Genomic DNA, 20153 nt, shown 5'->3' on the forward strand with positions numbered 1-20153 from the left:
GACTCCACACCTGAGAGGTGGGGATTTCTCACTCTCAATTTTCCATCCAAACTCAATATTCAATCCTTAATGGAATAGTATTTTAACCTAAACTGCCCATTAAGGGTGCCATGCCCAATATTACTCTCCATTGATGGCAGCAGAGGGTAATTCACCCGCAAGGTAGGCTGAAATTGCAGGTCTTCACGCCTGTAAACTGAAAACCTTTCTGGCTTTTTACATATTAGAGTATTTCATATTGATCTCCTATCTGTGAGACCTGATGATAGATTGGCTTTATGACAGAAGTTAATAGAAGAATGGGGAAAGATGTAAAATGGGATTGCTGACTCACCATCATTGGATTTACACTATCACATGAAGTTGAGATCCACCTCAGGAGCTTGACCTTGCCCAGACTGATGGGATGTAGGTCCCTTCTGCTATTGACTGCAAGGATTCTAAATTAAACTGCAGTTTCCATCCAGCTTCTAAAGGACACAGGGTCACAGCATAAATTGACTCAAATTTAACAATATGTTGCCAGTCAATATTCAGAGAGACTGCACCATGCTGTTTCTTACTGCTCCTTTCTATTCTGATCAGGACTGCAAACGCATAAACCAGCTTTAACTTCATTAAGCTGTTCTTTTAATTGACATTTATTTTATCAGGGTACCAGGGGCAGGATTTTTCCATTGGCGAGTGGGGGCGGGCCTGACACACTGATGCGTAAAATGACATGGGATGATGTTGGGCATGCGTCCCGACATCGTCACGCAGTCCCGCGATATTTCATTTGGCGGTCACGCATTGGAGTCGGCTGTATGGCCGCCATATGTAAACGGCCTATTAAGGCCATTAAGAAAGTGCTTAAGGGAATTATTAATGCTGCCCGTACAACCTTAAGGTTGGCGGCAGGCGAAAAGGCCAAGCAACCTTCCCGTTTTTTAGGAAACCTCATCCACGAACAGGGTGAGCTTTCCTGAAGCTTTTATTAAATAAATTTTAAAAATTCCTGAAATATAAAAACATGTCTCATCTCATATGACACAGTCACATGAGCGTCATGTTTAAATAACTTTTAAATCATTTAATTAATTATTTTAATATATTTTCAATCTCCCTGAGGCAGCTCCGTGCCTCAGGGAGATTGAAGCACTCTTTCATGCGCGAAAGAGCGCTGGCCCCGACTCTCCCTCCTCCCCCCGCCCGCACAGGTAACACTGAGCACCACGGCATGCGTATTAGGTTGGGCAGGCCTTAATTGGCCTGCCTGCGAAAAATGGGGGCAGGTGGCGATCGGCTCCGTGACCACCCGTTCCCGCCGAGCCCACCCACCACCTGAAAATTTCAGACCCAGGAGTAGGCAGGATAGTGGATTTGAGGCCACAATCAGATCAGCGATGATCTTATTGAATGGCAGAACAGACTCAAGGGGCCAAATGACCTACTTCTGCTCCTCATTCGTATGTTTATCATACATTGTTCTTCATTGTTAAAGTTATATATTCCCCCTTGTTTGGGTCAGACCTACATTAGAACCTCCCTGACCTAGAGGCCCTTGTTAAACTGAACACAAGGAAATTGGTACACTGCATTAAGAAGGACAGCCGCAAGCCAGATTGTTCACAATGGCTCCCTGCAAGAAGCATACGGGGGCAGGTTTGGACTTGACCTTGATGCCCATTGTGGTCAAATATCCTGCCGATACTGTCTAGCCACGGCCATAAGGGATGATCACTTGGATGAGACAATAGAGAAGTGCCAGGTCCATGGGACTGTACCTGAGCACAAGGCCGGGTCTTTAGGAGATGAGGAAAACCTAACGAGCTGACTCAGAAGCTCTCAGTGCAGTTGCATCTGGTACACGTGTAGTTAGAACCGCTGCACATATGAAACACCTTTATGGTCAGTAAGGGCTGAAACTGATGTTTAAAAATAAGAGAAATTATTCCCTTTGTCACAGAAACTAAGCCCGGAGGAATTGGCTGCAAGGCGAGAAACATGGCGACTCAGAACTTTTCAACGTCGTGCGAAACAGGAAGAAATGGCGAGGTTTTTGAAAGCACAGGTAATGTGGGACATTAGCTATGTCATACCTTCACATTCCAGGTTGCCCCATTGCACTCCTTTTTGATAATAGAATCAGGTAACTGGGGGTCCACTCCAACATTCACAAGGTTCACCTCCTGGAACAAGATGGTGGCTTAGGTTCTATGTTCAAAGTGATGGAGTAGGATCATAGGGTGGTTTGATCGCACTGTATTCAGTTCCGTGTCAAATAAATCAAATATCCTCAGTTAGTGGCGCCATTGAGTTTGAAAAGGTTACAACAGATTTTCATTTAGCCAATACCCAAGTCCCTTGCTTAATGACTCATTTTCAGCTTCCTTACACTGTCGACCTGAGTAACATGCTTCAGTCAGTACCAGGTGACGTCATGTGTAGGATGTATGGTTTTTTCTAGACCCTCATCTCTAGAATGTTCCCCCCAAACCTCTACCTCTCTCCTCCTTTTAAAAACTCCTTAAAACCAAGTCCTTTGACTAAATTTTTGATGATATGCCCCAATATTATCATTTTACAGTTCTGTTAGGTAAGGCTCCTGTGACGTACCTTGCGATGTTTGACTACATTAAGGTATATAAAAGCACATTATTGTTGTCACGTATTCCTGGAATCTAGCATTTCCATCAGCAAATGGCAGTGAGCTGGGCTAAATCTGATTGGTATAGAGGCTCACTGTTTGTACCAAATCATAAGGTCCAATAATGAGCACTCACTTGGAAAGTCCATTCCAGAGGAGAGTAAGTCAGACGGATATTAGGAGTAATCCAGCTCCTTTAATAGTTTGACTATGAGAGGAATCTTGAGAGTGAAACTATTGTAACCTAGGATTGGGATTATTTGGGTTACATTTGAAACCTGCGGCTAAAAATCACAAAGGAACCTGCTTGCAGGACAGGTTTTTTTGGTAAGCAGTGGGTACCAGGTCATCTGAGGTCAGGCATTTTGTTAATATTAAACTCTTGTTGGGATGTGTTCTCTCAGCCCAGTTGATAAGGATATTGTTAGATATCATCAGTTTCAGATAAATAGCTTCAAATTTAAAGAAGGGCTTGAAAGAACTTGATTTTCACTTTTCACCACCTCAGGACTGAAGGGATTTATAATCCATGAAGTACTTTTTGAAGTGAAGCCACTGGTGTATGAAGGGACAAGTTTTGTTTGTACATTTTAACAAAGTCAAGTTATGAAAATAAATGATCTGAATGAGCAAATCCTCTGAATACATTGTGCTTGTATTGTTCAGTGTTCTTGTAGAACTGCTACACAGCGTGACTGACCCAGACACACCAGCAGAGTCCCAACTTCAATCCGTGGCCAGTCAGTCTGTTCAATTTGGAGTGGACTGTACTGTACCTACAACTGGCTTGAGGGATCTCCAGTGAGGAAAGGCAGCGGGAATAGATTAGCCAAAGTTCTGACACCTCACCATCCCCCACCCCACAAACCCTTGTACTGGGGTGTGATATACCCCTATATTGGGGAGTGATATACCACTGTACTGGGGTGTGGTATATCCCTGTGCTGGGGAATGATATAACCCCGTACTGGGGTATGACACTTCCTGACTTTGGGGCGAGGTATATCCCCATTCTGGGGTGTGACTTACCCCCATACTGGGGTATGATAAACCCTGCACTGGGGCAGAATATACCCCCATATTTAGGTGTGATATATGCATGCACTAGTGTGTAATATACCCCTATACTGGAGCATGATATACCCCCGTACTGGGGTGCAGTATACTCCCACACTGGAGTGTGATGTATCCCTATAATGGGGTGTGATGTACCCCTATAATGGGGTGTGATTTACCTCATACTGGGATGTGATATACCAACACACTGGGGTGTGATATATCCCCACACTGGAGTGTGATAAACCCCCACACCGGGGTGTGATGAATCCCTTTAAGACTAGGGTGTGATATAGCCCCACACTAGGGTGTGATAAACTCCTTTACTGGGGTGTGATATACCCCCGCTCTGGACTGTGATATACCTCCGTACTAGGTTGATATTCTCCAGTTCTGATGTGTGATATTCCCCCAAACTGGGGCATGATATACCTCCACACTGGGGTGTGATATACTCTCATAGTGGGGTGTTATATAACCCTACTAGGGCGTGATATCTACCCCTGCTGTAGTGTGAGATACCTCCACACTAGGGCGTGATGTAGTCTTGCACTGGAGTGTGATATACCCCCATAGTGGGATGTTATATACACACACAATGGGCTGTGATATACCACTGCACTGGGGTGTGATATATCGCCACACTGGGGTATGATATACCCCCATATTAGATCAGGATATACCCCCATACTTGGGGAGGGGGGAAATATATACCCTTTCAGTATTTTCCCTCTCTCGGTGTTTTCTCTCTCTCAATGTTTTCTCTCTCTCGGTGTTTTCTCTCTCTGTGTTTTCTCTCTTGTTATTTTTTCTCTCTCGGTGTTTTCTCTCTTTTGGTGTTTTCTCTCTTTTGGTGTTTTCTCTCTCTCTGTTTTTTCTCTCGTTATTTTTTCTCTCAGTGTTTTCTCTCTCGGTGTTTTCTCTCTCTCTGTTTTCTCTTTTGGTGTTTTCTTTCTCTCTGTTTTCTCTCTCAGTCTTTTCTCTCTCTGTGTTTTCTCTCTCTCTCAATGTTTTCTTTCTCTCGGTGTTTTCTCCCTCTCAGTGTTTTCTCCCTCTCAGTGTTTTCTCTCTCTCTCTCGGTCTTTTCTCTCTCTCGGTCTTTTCTCTCTCTCGGTCTTTTCTCTCTCTCAGTATTTTTTCTCGCGCGTTATTTTTTCTCTCGGTATTTTTTCTCTCTCTCGGTGTTTTCTCTTTTGGTCTTTTTTCTCTTGGTATTTTTTCTCTCTTGTTATTTTTTCTCTCTCTGTGTTTTTTCTCTCAGTTTTTCTCTCTCGGTGTTTTCTCTCTCAGTGTTCTTTCCTGTGTTGAGCCTGTGTTTTCTTTCTGAACTACAGATGATTCAGAGGCGGCTGGAGGAGATTGAACAGCTGTTCCTTGACTTGGAGCAGAGAGGCATTCACCTTGAGCAAGAAATGCGCAATAATAAAGGTAAGAGCCTCCAAATTTTCAACCAATTAAATTGAGCAGTTTCTCTTTGGAAAGCTCTCTTTGGGTAAAGGGTGTGATAAGAATGCTTGGTGATCTGAATGTCATTCATGACACCACTCTCCCACTGAAATTTGTCTCATTCCATGCCCTTCTTTTGCAAAGTCCAGTATGTAGCGTTTTAAAGGGGGAATTAAAGTCTATCAATCTCGCTACTTGTTCAAAGCACCCTCTCAACTTGAATATACCTGCAAAAACACAAATAAATAACACAGCTGTCTTAAAGCGGAAGCTGAAATGTCCAGTGGATAGCTCCCTTCCTCCCTCTCTCTGAAGCTGCTGTCTGATCTTAGACCATAAGACCATAAGACATAGGAGCAGAAATTAGGCCATTCGGCCCATCAAGTCTGCTCCGCCATTTAATCATGGCTGATCAGTTTCTCAACCCCATTCTCCCACCTTCTGCCCGTAACCTTTGATCCTCTTACCAATCAAGAACCTATCTATCTTGGTCTTAAATACACTCAATGACCTGGCCTCCACAACCTTCTGTGGCAATGAATTCCATAGATTCACCACTCTCTGGCTAAAGAAGTTTCTCCTCATCTCTGTTCTAAAAGGTCTTCCCTTTACTCTGAGGCTGTGCCCTCAGGTCCTAGTCTCTCCTACTAATGGAAACATCTTCCCCACGTGCACTCTATCCAGGCCTTTCAGTATTCTGTAAGTTTCAATCAGATCCCCCCTCATCCTTCTAAACACCATCGAGTATAGACCCAGAGTCCTCAAACTTTCCTCATATGTTAAGCCTTTCATTCCTGGGATAATTCTCGTGAACCTCCTCTGGACCCTCTCCAGGGCCAGCACTTCCTTCCTGAGATACGGGGCCCAAAATTGCTCACAATATTCTAAATGTGGTCTGACCAGAGCCTTATAAAGCCTCAGCAGCACATCACTGCTTTTATATTCTAGCCCTCTGGAAATAAATGCCAACATTGCATTTGCCTTCCTAACTACCGACTCAACTTGCAAGTTAACCTTAAGAGAATCCTAGACTAGGACTCCCAAGTCCCTTTGCACTCCAGATTTCTGAATTCTCTCCCCATTTACAAAATAGTCTATGCCTCTATTCTTCCTACCAAAGTGCATGACCTCACACTTCCCCACGTTGTATTCCATCTGCCACTTCTTTGCCCATTCTCCTAAGCTGTCCAAATCCTTCTGCAGCCTCCCAGCCTCCTCAATACTACCTGTCCCTCCAACCATCTTTGTATGATCTGCAAACTTAGCCAGGATGCCCTCAGTTCCTTCATCTAGTTCATTAATGTATAAAGTGAAAAGTTGTGGTCCCAACACTGACCCCTGCGGAACTCCATTAGTCACCCGTCGCCATCCTGAGAAGGACCCCCTTATCCCCACTCTCTGCCTCCTGCCAGACAGCCAATCTTCTATCCATGCTAGTACCTTGCCTCTAACACTATGGGCTCTTATCTTACTGAGCTGCCTCCTGGGCGGCACCTTGTCAAAGGCCTTCTGGAAGTCCAAGTAGATAACATCCATTGGCTCTCCTTTATCTAACCTACTTGTTACCTCCTCAAAGAATTCTAACAGATTTGTCAGGCATGACCTCCCCTTGATGAAACCATGCTGACTTTGCCCGATTTTACCATGCACTTCCAAGTATTCTGAAATCTCATGCTTAATAATGGACTCTAAAATCTTACCAACGACCGAGGTCAGGCTAATCGGCCTATAATTTCCCATCTTTTGCCTCACTCCCTTCTTAAACAGGGGGGTTACATTAACGATTTTCCAGTCCACTGGGACCCTCCCTGAATCCAGTGATTCCTGAAAGATCACCACTAATGCCTCCAGTATCTCTTCAGCTATCTCCTTCAGAACTCTGGGGTGTAATCCATCTGGTCCAGGTGATTTATCCACCTTTCAGTTTTCCTAGCATCTTCTCCTTGGTAATGGCCACCATACTCACCTTTGCCCCCCCAACTCTCTTGAACTTTGGGGATGTCACTCGTGTCTTTCACTGTGAAGACTGACGCAAAGTACCTATTCAGCTCCTCCGCCATTTCTTTGTTCCCCACTACTACTTCACCAGCGCATTTTCCAGTAGCCCAATGTCTACTTTTGCCTCTCTTACCCTTTATATATCTAAAAAAACTCTTGCAATCTTCTTTTATATTACTGGCTAGTTTACTCTCATATTTAATCTTCTCTCTCCTTATTTCTTTTTTAGTTATCCTATGTTGGTCTTTGTAGGCTTCCCAATCCCCTCGTTTCCCACTGCTCTTCGCTGCATTGTATGCTTTCTCTTTAGCTTTTATTCTGTCCCTGACTTCGCTTGTCAGCCATGGTTGCTTCCTCCTCCCTTTAGTATGCTTCTTCTTCCTAGGGATGAATTTTTGCTGTGTCTCCCAAATTACTCCCAGAAACTCCTGCCATTGCTGTTCCACTGTCTTTCCTGCTAGGCTCATCTCCCAGTCAATTCTGGCCAGCTCCTCCCTCATGCCTCTGTACTTGCCTTTATTCAACTGTAATACCATTACATCTGATTCCAGCTTTTTCCTTTCAAATGGCAGGGTAAATTCTATCATATTATAGTCACTTCCTCCTAAGGGTTCCTTCACCTTAAGCTCCCTTGTCAAATCTGTCTCATTACACATCACTAAATCTAGAATTGCCTGTTCTCTAGTGGGCTCCACCATAAGCTGCTCCAAAAAGCCATCTCGTAGACATTCCACAAATTCCTTTTCTTGGGATCCACTACCAACCTGATTTTCCCAGTCTAACTGCATATTGAAATCCCCCATGATCACTGTAACCTTGCCTTTCTTACACACCTTTTCTATCTCCTGTTGTATCTTGTGCCTCACATCCTGTCTACTGTTCGGAGGCCTGTACATAACTCCAATTATGGTTTTTTAACCTTTGTGGTTCCTCAAGTCTACCCACACAGATTCTACATCATCTGACCCTACATCATTTCTTGCTATCAATTTAATTTCATTTCTTACTAACAAAGCAGCCCCACCCCCTCTGCCAACCTGCCTATCTTTTCGATAGGATGTATATATTTGGATATTTATCTCCCAGTCCTGATCCCCTTGCAGCCATGTCTCCGTGATGCCCACCACATCATACCTGCCAATTTCAACCTGCACCACAAGCTCATTTACCTTATTTTGTATACTGCGTGCATTCAGATACAACACCTTCAGTCCTGTAGTTCCCGTCCCTTTTCTCATTGTCGTCCCTTTATCTGATGTGCTTGAAGTTAGATTGCTAGCCCTTTCCAAACACTCTGTCCTATTTTGTGTTCTGGAGACTTTAATAGCCTCTCCTGGACTCTCCTTTCTTTTCAGTTTTTTCATAATTTTCCATGAAGTTGAATTCACACCCCGCCCCCCACCACACGCTAACTTGCTGCTTTGTTTCCCATTAGTCTTACATCTTGGAGTTTTACCCCCCCCCCCACACTTTCTAGTTTAAAGTCCTATTTACCCTTTTCTCTAGAACAATGGTCCCAGATTGGTTCAGGTGGAGATCATCCCAATGGTACAGGTCCCTCCTATTCTAATATTGATGCCAGTGCTCCACGAAATGGAACCCCTCTTTTCCGCACCATTCCTTTAGCCACGTGTTTACTTCCCTTATTCTCGCGTCCCTCTGCCAATTTGCACGTGGCTCAGGTAGTAATCCGGAGATTATAACCCTTGAGGACCTGTTCTTTAATTTAGTTCCTAGTTCCTGATAATCCCCAAACAGGTCCTCTTTCCTTGTCTTACCTATGTTATTTGTCCCGACGTCGACCACAACAACTGGATCCTCCCCCTCCCTCTCCAATATCCTTTCAAGCCGGTCAGAGATGTCCCTCACCCTGGCACCGGGCAGGCAACATACCATGCGGGACTCTCAATCCTGTTTACAAAGGAAGCTATCAATTCCCCTAATTATAGAATCCCCTACAACTACCACTTGTCTTTTTGCTCCCCTCTCTTGAATGGCCTCCTGTGCCACGGTGCCGTGGTCAGCTGGCTCATCCACCCTACAGCCCTGTTCCTCATCCACACAGGGAGCAAGTACCTCGTACCTGTTGGACAAGGTCAAGAGCTGAGGCTCCTCTGTTCCTGAACACAGGATCCTTTTACCTGCCTCACTTGCAGTCACACCCTGCTGACCCTGACCACTGACCGGACTTGAGGTACTTAATCTACCGGGTTTGACCGACTCCTGATTTAAAGCATCCAGGTTACTCTCCCCCTCCCTGATGAGCCACAGCGTCCGGAGCTGGGACTCCAGCTCATCAATTCTGAACCGGAGTTCCTCCAGCAACCAACACTTGCTGCAGATGTGGTCACTGCAGCTCGCAATGGGATCTGCCAGCTCCCACATCATACAGCTACAGCACATCACCTGCCCAGCCATCTCTACTTAGATAATTAATTTATTAATTAGCTTTGCAGTGTTTTTTTTTCAAATTTGGTGCAGATTTCCTACCAAGCAATCAGGTCACAGCTTTCCTGTGACATCGCTTTTTCGGTTTTGGCTTCAGTTAGTCTGTGCCCCGAGGTCACCGCTCCGGTGCTCCTCTCTCCGAGTCTGCTCCCTGGAAGCATGGCCGTGAATCCCCGAGGTAAGCTAGATTTAAACTCACCAGTCCGGTCCTCCTCCCTCTGAGTCTGCTCCCTGGAGACAAGGCCGCGAGACCCGAGGTAAGCTAGATTTATACTCACCGCTCCGGTGCTCCTCCCTTTGAGTCTGCTTCCAGGATTTACTCACCAATCAGCTGCTTTTTCTTTAAAATCCACTTTCAGAAGAGTGTCCCTCACAGGTCTGGTGCACTCCTGAAGGCACTGCCTTTTCCTCTCTCTCTATTTGCTTTGGTTTGAGGAGGAGGGAGGGATGGAAACACTGCAGCAATGTAATGTTTGGGGCTATTCTGCTCTTTGACAGTGGGTCCTCCTCGATTCCCTCCTGAGTCGCGGTGACTGCGATGTCTTCTCCCAGAATGCTTCAGTCACTTCTCACCAGCGCCCTCTATTGGTATTGATTGTTTGGAATATGTCACCCTGAACTGGCTCTGATTTAATGGGATTTCGATTCAAGATCTGATTGTGAGCCAATCCCAGAGTGACCCAACCAAAGGGAAGAACTTCTAGGCTTTCCCCACCCTTTTAAATTATTTATTTCTACACATGGTGTCCCAGCCACCACAGAGATTCCTCCCAGCCAGCACGCTCTCTGAAAACACTGAGAGAAAACACCAGAGAGAGAAAACACGAAAGGGAGAGATAACACAAGAGAGTGAAAACACCGAGAGAAAATGTGAGAGAGCAAGAAAGAGAGAGAAAACTCCAGAGGGAGAAAGCAAAGGTTCAACATGAGAGAAAACACTGAGAAAGAAAACACCAGGGGCAGAGGTTTTTGCTTGGCATGTGTGACATAGCGTGTGGTGACATCGAGCGAGCGTCCCAACATCATCGCGCACCCGCGCAAAATATCGGCCGGCGCTAAACTCAGAAGCTGACCTGCCTACAATTAAGAGGGCAATTAAGTCCATTAACAGTGCAGTTAATGGAGATTTTTCACTGCCTGTCCAATGTCATGATTGTTGGGCGGGTGAATCGGTCAAGTGGCCTTTGCAGTTTTCAGGAAACCTCATCTGTGGGCGGGATGAGTAATCCGTTATTAAATTAAAAAAATAAAAAGATATGGACAGAATTTTCAACATGTATCTGTTCAGATGACTGATTCTGATGTGCGGGCATTTTTTTCCAGGTTTTAAATTCTTTATTTATTGATTTTAAATTCTTCAGCTCTCTGAAGCAGCTCCCTGCCTTCAGGGAGCTTTCATTCCGCGCCCCCCACACCCATGCTGACGTCAGCACTCACCCTCCAATCCCCACCCCGGCAGCGCTGAGCTTTTCAGTGCGTGTTTCACACTGACTAACCGTTAATTGGCCAGCCCACATGAAAACAGTGGTCAGGGGCTCATCGTGGTCAGCGGTCTGTTGCCCGGCCGCTCCCGTGTCCACCGATCGCAGGCGCCCACTGAACTAAAAATCTTGTCCGAGTGATGCATTAAGAGTGGCTCAGACTGACTCTGCCTCTGAATTTTCACTCGCTCCATCTCTTCCTGCTTTACGACTGGGATAGGGAACCCACTAGTATGGGAAATCCCAGACTCGCGACCAGCAGACACGTGGGAACGCTTGTCATCTGCAAGTTCCCCTCCAAGTCACTCACTATCCTGACTTCACTGTCGCTGGGTTAAAATCCTGGAACCCCTCCTAACAGTACTGTGGATGTACCTACACCACATGGACTGCAGCAGTTCAAGGAGGCAGCTCACCACCACCTCTCGGGGAAACTAGGGATGGGTAATAAATGCTGGGCATGTCAGCAACACCCATATCCCAGAAATGAAAAAGAATGTTTGGGGCTATGGCTTCATTGGTAGCTTTACTTTTTTAAATGGCATGCAGTGGAAATCGGAGGCAGTTGTCATCTTGTGAGTGATGCAGGGCAGCTTTCCATCCAGCAGAGGGTTCCACTGTGCTATGACCAATAAGCTCTTCCATTTGATACACTTCCCAGCAGCAACACCTGACCATGCTGTGCAATTCCGAATCTGTGGACATGTACACTCATTAGCATCGTCCGGACAGGAGGAGGGGTGGGAGGGAAGGAGAAGAGCTGGTGAAAAATTGTGACCTTCACTGTTGTTTCCCCCATCCTTCTGTAAGTTTACTGCCTCATGCATGCTTAGGGTTGTCAGCTCTGATTGGGCACATTCCTGAAGGTTTCATCTCATGACCTTTAAGCCCCCAACTGCCCGACCTGGTCAAACAATTTATACATGTCCAATATTTTTATGACTAATAAATGGAAGTGTTCGGCAAAAATTGAAAAAGAAAGCACCATCTTTCGAAACGACATGATGATTTCTCACCTGTGCTTCTTGCCGTAGTGTCTGGGAGATTCACCTTTAAATTCTAGAGGCACCAGGATAATCCTGGAGGGGTGGAAACTCAATGTGCGGTGGCACCCCCTCTTGTTTAAAGTGTGTTTGAGGATTTTTTTCTTGATGCACTGGACAGTAAAGAAGTTGAGACAGGGTCATGCACAAACTGTACAGATCACAGGGTGAATCCAAGTGAGGTGGACATGTTGCAGAGTGCACACAAGATCAACAGGGCTGTACAGAAACAGAGTGAGACCCATTCTCCCACACTCTACAGAAATGGATTGAGACCCATTCTCCCTCAGTCTACAGAAACAGAGTGAGACCCATTCTCCCATACTCTACAGAATCGGAGTGAGACCCATTCTCCCTCGGTCTACAGAAACGGAGTGAGACCCATACTCCCACACTCTACAGAAACGGAGTGAGAACCATTCTCCCACACTCTACAGAAACGGAGTGAGACCCATTCTCCAACACTTTACAGAAATGGAGTGAGACCCATTCTCCTACACTCTACAGAAACGGAGTGAGACCCATTCTCCCACACTGGACAGAAACGGAGTGATACCCATCTCCCACACTCTACAGAAATGGAGTGAGACCCATTCCCCCAAACTCTACAGAAACGGAGTGAGACCCATTCTCCCACACTGTACAGAAACAGAGTGAGACCCATTCTTCCTCACTGTACAGAAACGGAGTGAAGTCCATTGTCTCACACTGTACAGAAATGGAGTGAGACCCATTCTCCCACACTCTACAGAAACGGAGTGAGACCCATTCCCCCAAACTCTACAGAAATGGAGTGAGACCCATTCTCCCACACTGTACAGAAGCAGAGTGAAGCTCATTCTCCCACACTCTACAGAAATGGAGTGAGACCCATTCTTCCACACTGTACAGAAGCAGAGTGAAGCTCATTCTCCCACACTCTACAGAAATGGAGTGAGACCCATTCTTCCTCACTGTACAGAAACGGAGTGAGACCCATTCTGCTACACTGTACAGAAGCAGAGTGAGACACATTCTCCCACACTCTACAGAAACAAAGTGAGACCCATTCTCCCACACTGCACAGAAGCAGAGTAAAGCCCATTTTCTCACACTGTACAGAAACGGAGTGAGACCCATTCTCCCACGCTGTACAGAAACGGAGTGAGACCCATTCTCCCACACTCTGCAGAAATGGAGTGAGACCCATTCTCCCACACTCTACAGAAATGGAGTGAGACCCATTCTCCTACACTCTAAACTTGCTCTCTTGTACTTGGGATGTGTTAAGAGGAGCTTACAGGGTGTTGAGGAATTTATGAGAAAGGAATACAAAATTGTTCAGCTAAAGGATATTAAAGTTACTAGAGAAAGACATGGAAGCAGACGTTTGATCAGAGACAACCAGGTGCCTCCCTGGCAGTTTGCAGAGGCTGAGATCTATTCCTAAAGGGATAGCATTGCTGGGTCTAACTGTCCGAAACATTCTTTTTGTGACAGGTGAGCAGCAAGAGTTGATGCAATCCTGGATCATGTTGGTGCAAGACAAGAACCAACTCCTGAATGAGGAGTCTGAGTTAATGATCCAGTAAGAAAAATTCAAATCCTGATTACATTCATGATACAGTTCTTGAAGGAATCTCAGCCCAAGGAACCTGTAGTGTCTTCAATATAATAAACAGAAAAGGGAAACAGAGATCCTTACAGCACAAAATGGTTCAGTGTTATAGAAAGTCTTACAGTGATGCTTTTACAATTAACAATCTACAGCGATAGTGTTATACTGTAACTCAGACCCACAGTCATAGTGTTACACTGTAACTCAGCCCCACAGTGATAGTGTTAGTGTTACTCAGCCCCACAGTGATAGTGTTAGTGTTACTCAGACACACAGTGATAGTGCTACAGTGTAACTCAGACCCACAGTGATAGTGTTATACTGTAATTCAGACCCACAGTCATGGTGTTACACTGTAACTCAGACCCACAGTGATAGTGTTACAGTGTAACTAAGCCTTCACAATGATCGTGTTACAGTGTAACTCAGCCCCACAGTGATGGAGTCACACTGTAACTCAGACCCAGTAGAGATGGTGGATACACTTGGGGGCAGTGGGAGATGGTGGTTATGTGGAGCTGGTGGTGGATACAGGGGAAGGAATGGTGGATGTGTGTGTGTGGAGATGGTGGATACAGGGTGTGGGAAAATGGAAATGGGGGTGGGGATGGTGGATACAGGGCCTGGAATTTGTGGATATGGGGAGGTAGGGATGGTGGATACATTGGTAGGTGGTGGTAGCCCGGTTGGGGGTCGGGTGGGGGGGTGGGTTTGGAGGGGGTGGTGATAGATACTGGGGTATGGCAATGGTGGATCCAGGATTTGGGGATGGTGGATACAGGGGGGTGAAGATGGTGGATATGGGGGGGCGGCGAGGATGTCGGATACAACGGGTGCAGATGGTGAATACGGCAGGGTGATATTGGTCAATATGTGGGTGTTGGGGTTGCTGGATATGGGAGTAGGGGTGGTAGATACAGGGGACGTGGATAGTGGATACTATTTGGGGGGGAGATGGGATGATGGATACAGGGAGTGGGGTTGGTGGATACTGGGGTCAGGGATGGTGGATACTGGGGGGTGGGAATGATGAGTACAGGGTGTGGGGTTTATGGACACGGGTAGTGGGAATGGTGGATATGGGGGACAATGTGGATGGTGAATACGGTGGGGGTGGGTAAGTGGATACAGGGGAGGGAGGGTCTGCAGGATGCTGATGCTTTCTGAAGCTGAGGAGGAGAAAAAGAGGAAAATTCAAAGAAACAATGATCGTTGTAGTTTTAGTCGAATAATGAGTTTTAACATGAAATGAAGAGGTGGTTTGAAGGTTTTCAATGTGACATTTCCCTTAAACTGTGTGTAACTATAGAAGACTCATTGGTCATGAAGAAAGACCTAATGTTTATTATATGTTTAATTGCTCAGTGGTCGTGAGCTGGAACTGGAGGATCAGAAGAGCAGACTGGAGCAGGATCTAAGGAGGTACATGGAGATGAATGGTAGGTGACATTCCTGTACACATCTCTCCTTATTTTCCTGCACACCTCCAAACTCCTCCTTTCACCTCCTTGCCATCCTTCCCTTCCCTTCCCATGCCCTCTTGAGTACTCCCTTTTCTTTTGGTTTGCCTTCACTGGACATTGAGAAAATTTCCATTGAAAATATCCCCCTGTTCTTGAGTACTGCTACCACCAGATGGCAGTGTTGAGGGAAATTTTTAAAAACATTTCCCCAATTTCCTATCCTCTCCTTAAGCTGTTAACCCACTTGCTGAGCTTGGATACTGAGTGCTCGATCCTGTCCTCACTCAACATTCACCCACAGCACTTATAGAAAGGCTGACTGCATAGTCATTTGAAACATGAAGGTCAGCAAATGGGGGCTAAAGATTACATCACATTTACAGCACAGTAACAGGTCATTCAGCCCAAAAAAGCCTATGCCAGTTATCCCAGCAAGCCTCATCATACCTTACTTCAGCTCACCTCATTAACAGGAGTCATGGTGGCATAGCAGTAATTCCCCTGGACTAGTAATGCTCTGGAGACATGGGTTCAAATCCCATCTGATTCACTAATGCCCTTTAGGGAAGGAAATCTGCTGCCTTTACCTGGTCTGGCCTATATGTGACTCCAGACCCACAGCAGTGTGGTTGATTCTTAACTGCTCTTTGAAATGGTCTGGCAAGACACTCAATTCAAAGGTAATTAGGGATGGACAACAAATGCTGGCCTTGCCAGTGACACCCAGATCCCATAAAAGAGTTTTTATAAATACCAGGATTTGTTCAGGGATTGCTGCAGTTACACCTAGAGGTCTGTCTTGGTGTCCATACACCATTCTCTATCTGAGTGTATGAGCCACCCTGTGTGTAGGCCAATGGCCTTCTCAAGCCACCTACTCAGAATATGTGAGCAGCATGGGGTGTCTCATGTTACCATTTTCATTTCCAGCCACTGGACAAGCACTTTGCCTCACCTTCTTCCACCACCCCCCAAGAGCAGCACGGTGAAGATTCAGCAACTTGGGGTTTGTGTGTGAGCGTGCATGCATGTGCACGTGTGTTTGTTTGTGTGAGACTGAGAATGACAAACCCACATCCTACCACTTTGTGACACAAAAGCCTGGCTCTGGCCTCAGCGCTTTTTGCTTCCTGATGAATTTTTGCTGCATTGCTGCTGAAATAAGAGAATGTTCATTGAAATACTGCCTGTTTGGGTGGATTGGAGGGGGAGCGGGGGTGGTAGGGGGAGGGGGGTTGGAATCCATGGTGAGCAAAGGCTGGAATCATTTCCAAGAATACAGCTGCATTAAAACTACATTGTTCACATGTATCCCCCCATGGTGGTTCATCTCTGTTTGGTTTCCTTTACATACCAGACCATAAATGGATGGATTTGTCTACTAAAATATTATGATGACCAGATATGGGTATGTATCTGTAATCTTTCATTCAATGAGTTCCCTAGCTCAGCTTTGCCACAATTAGGAATTGATAAACAAAGGCTGGCTGCTTCCTCATGATGAGGGCAAGGGAAATCCATTCATCCTACACTGAGAAGAAGCCCTAAACTAGGCATCTTCCCTCCAAACCCCAGGGATGCTATTTGGCATTGGCAACCTACACTCAAGCCATGTTAACATCTGAAGGAGATTGGCAACAAATGACAGTGCAGCACATCATGAAAGGAACAGCTGGCTTACAAACATCTGTTTGGGCAACTGCTTTGTAATGGCAGGCTGGAGCGGTGAAAAAGGAATAAGTGAATATTTTACTAAACAAATACTTATTTCTTCTACCTTGCTCACATGTTGACTGTTGCCTCTCCATCTTACAGAGTCAAGGAAGACACCGAATGATTATCTTGAAGAGGAGAGGATTTTCAAGGAGATGATTGAGGTGGTCAAGATGAGGGACAAACTGGTCACATTCTTAGAGCAGCAGAGACTTCTGGAAGAAGAACAACATGCGGTCGTAGTGCCTGGGGCTGCAGCCAGAGACCTCACCCCAGCTGCCTCCATCACCTGGGCATGAAGATAGCACATTCATATCAAGTGGTCCTAGTTTATTCAGATTGAAGAAATACTCCCAACAGAAAATCCTTAGGAGGCTTTATCTTTAAGTATTCATGGAGAACAACTCCGCTTCTATATTTATTAAAAAAAATTATACAATATTTCTAAGAACCTAATTTTTGTAATTTGCTATTTTGATTGAGGTCATTATCTTCTTCCTCTTGGAATATTGAGCATCTGAGGACATTTCGGGGCTCAGTCTTGGACCCTAGGCCTGTCTCTCTGTTGCAGTGCAGTAAAGGGTTGTCAGAACCCAAGCCTAAGAAGATAGAGCCTGACCTGTAAACTTACCTCAAATTTTTTTGTATTTTAAATAAATTGCAAGTTGATTTTGTTTTTCACCACACACATTAAAAAGGGTTTGTTCTCATACATTCCATTCAAGATTTTCTCCACGTTTGAAATTAATTATCTGACTGACAAAAATTTGTTGATATGAAAGGGAGGTACAGTCTGTGCTATCTCAGAACAGGCACTGCACAAGGCACAATACCCAGGAAGATGCTAAATGAGCAACCACGGCCCTTGTCACCAGCATAGCTAAGGCTGCACTAGGTATCACCTTGGCCTCAATGGAACTGGAGCTTTATGCAACAACGCTCCCAGGCATAAGCCAGCTTCTGCTCATGATGTCAAGTGCTTTTGTAAAAAAAAATCTTATAGTTTGGATTCTATATCAACCGTGCATTGAGAATAATGTATGATTGTTAATTCTGTGCATTGCAACTGCTGAATAAAAAAGAATTTTCCAATCTCTGGTCTGAAAAAGATGAAGCTTTGGAATCTAACCTGTCTTGTAGCCTTCAGTTGAATTCAACAGTATAACTGAGGTTTGAAGAGTTGTGCCACCACTGTGGTCACTACTCTGTTCCCCCCATGAAGGTGCTGATTGCCCTTGGCACAGCTCTTCACTTGGCGGGAGTGCATTAATTCTGGGTGATGCCACCAGAGTTTGAAATGGCACTGACATTGTAAAGGAATTTCTGGCCAAAAGGTCACACTTCACTCATTTGCCCCAGTGCAATTGTCGAATGCAGCACCTCAACCACTTGCAGCAGGCGCTAGTTGCTGCAATTACTAAATCCGTGACTAGATAGGGAAAGGCAAGAGCAGTCACATTCACTGCTGCTAAAAATGTCTGTCTATCATGGAGAACGTGATAACCATTATCTATTTGCACAAGAATTTCAAAGTTGGCTGTTCTGGCATCCTAAGTTCTCAATTTACTTCCATTGAGTCACTGTAGACAAGGCTGCTGAGAAATATTGGCCTGAATTTCACACCTTCCCCCCATCCCCTCTCCAGGGATATTTGGTGGGGGGAGGAGAGTGAGAAATGGAAGAAGAGGGATTCTCCCTGGATTCCTGCCCCACCCTAACTTTGCAGCAATTTTACATTGGGCTTGTTAGCTGTGATTTATCTGTATCAATAACACAGAACCTAAATGTCAAATTTCATGCTACAAAAGCACAACAGTAGCATCTGAAATGGAAACATTTCAGAAGGGACTCCCTCTCACTTTGCAGATGCAGGCAGACATGCTATGCATTTCCAGTACTCAACATTTCTCATCTTTGATGCTCATCAGTTTGAAGACAAGTTGGACATCTGGAAATGCAAGTTGTAGCCTAGATTTAGTGATCTTTAAATCTGTAATGAGTTTCTTATAACCAGACTCAAATGGTTCACTTTGTGTAATTAATGCTACAGCGAGAGGCTTTAAGGCAAATACCTTGAATGAGGAAAACTGCTGGTGAAATGGGGTTGTGGTGGAGGCAGGACTATAGTGGTCAGGGAGGGGCTATAATAGGAAAACTACAATTGGTGTCAGCAGAGAGGAGGGGAAGAAGCAAACAAAATTCTCTCTCCAGATCCCTGTTGTGACACTTGCTGGAAGTGCATGTGTGGATGGAGTGGAGTGAAACAGTAATTCCTTATGGCAATCTCATCAATGAATAATGGTCAATTGAGGAAAGAAGGAATTAATGGCTTCGGGAAAGGTAGGGTGAGGATAAAATTGGCAGAGAACATTTGAAAGGGAGAGAAAAGAGAAAAGTCAATGTGTAAGTGATATCCCTATTTGTTAGTTTGCCAATTATCAATAAGATATAATAAAGTCTATCATGTTATTGGAAATTATTTTAGAGTCCTATTGGTGTCTGTGTCTACATGTGTTTGGGTGTGTCTCTTAATTGGATTAGAGCCAGCTGGTCTAGAGGCTTTGATGTATAGAATTAGGTTTGAAATGTTAGTTAAACATAGGGAAGTTAGAAGGTGAAAGTGTAAAGGGGGCAATTTGTGTTTTTAAATAAACTGTTCAAAAGAATGGGTGAAATATTACACTTAACCAGAAGAAGCCAAACAATGGATTTATTTTTTCCAAAGCTTACTAATAAAATTGGTGCTATGAAAGGGTTTTATTGTTAGAAGAGGTAAAATTCAAAATACCTAGTGATACAATGAGAAATTGTATTCAAGGAGGAAAATATATATAAAGGAAGAGAAGGCTGTTGGTAAAAGAAGAGGAATTCTAAGATCTAAAGCCTTCAGTCTGTAAGCCTCAAGCTGCTGACTGACCCAGAGCTGAAAGAAGCTCATTTTGAATGCAACTGTCCAGAGTGTGCTTTGCCAGGGGTCTGTTTAAATCTATGTGTTTTACCATTGCATTAACTGAGGTGTAACTGGGAGTCAGATTAATTAGGGGATTTTTAGAAGTTATTATAGTAGTGATTTGTAGATAGGATGTACTTACAATCTTTTAATTAATAAATATTTAATTTAGTTTTATAAAAACCTTGAGACTGGGTGGTATTATTATAATTAATTCAAAGCCTGCATCTTGAAACATACATATTGCAAAAATTGGTTATGACAGTTGTTTCAAGTTTCCCTCTGGGATTTGAACAGCTTAGCATTTACCATCAGCTGTGTAATAGTAC

General features: G+C 44.7%; 1 protein-coding gene across 8 annotated transcripts in view; it reads left to right on the forward strand.

Moving 5' to 3' along the window:
* mical1 (microtubule associated monooxygenase, calponin and LIM domain containing 1) overlaps nucleotides 1-17966 on the forward strand; it is a 108621-nt gene extending 90655 nt beyond the window's left edge. For 7 of the 8 annotated variants that reach the window (XM_041195375.1, XM_041195374.1, XM_041195379.1 and 4 more), the window contains 5 exons: nucleotides 1949-2053; nucleotides 5020-5113; nucleotides 13581-13668; nucleotides 15064-15137; nucleotides 16977-17966. In XM_041195375.1, the coding sequence (XP_041051309.1) occupies nucleotides 1949-2053; nucleotides 5020-5113; nucleotides 13581-13668; nucleotides 15064-15137; nucleotides 16977-17173 (558 nt within the window). In that variant the 3' untranslated portion in view covers nucleotides 17174-17966. The remainder of the gene's footprint in view (nucleotides 1-1948; nucleotides 2054-5019; nucleotides 5114-13580; nucleotides 13669-15063; nucleotides 15138-16976) is intronic. The other variant, XM_041195380.1, reaches the window with a different exon arrangement.
* Nucleotides 17967-20153: the final 2187 nt, after the last annotated feature.

This window comes from Carcharodon carcharias, chromosome 9 (assembly GCF_017639515.1).
Source record: "Carcharodon carcharias isolate sCarCar2 chromosome 9, sCarCar2.pri, whole genome shotgun sequence".
Taxonomy (NCBI): Eukaryota; Metazoa; Chordata; class Chondrichthyes; order Lamniformes; family Lamnidae; genus Carcharodon; species Carcharodon carcharias.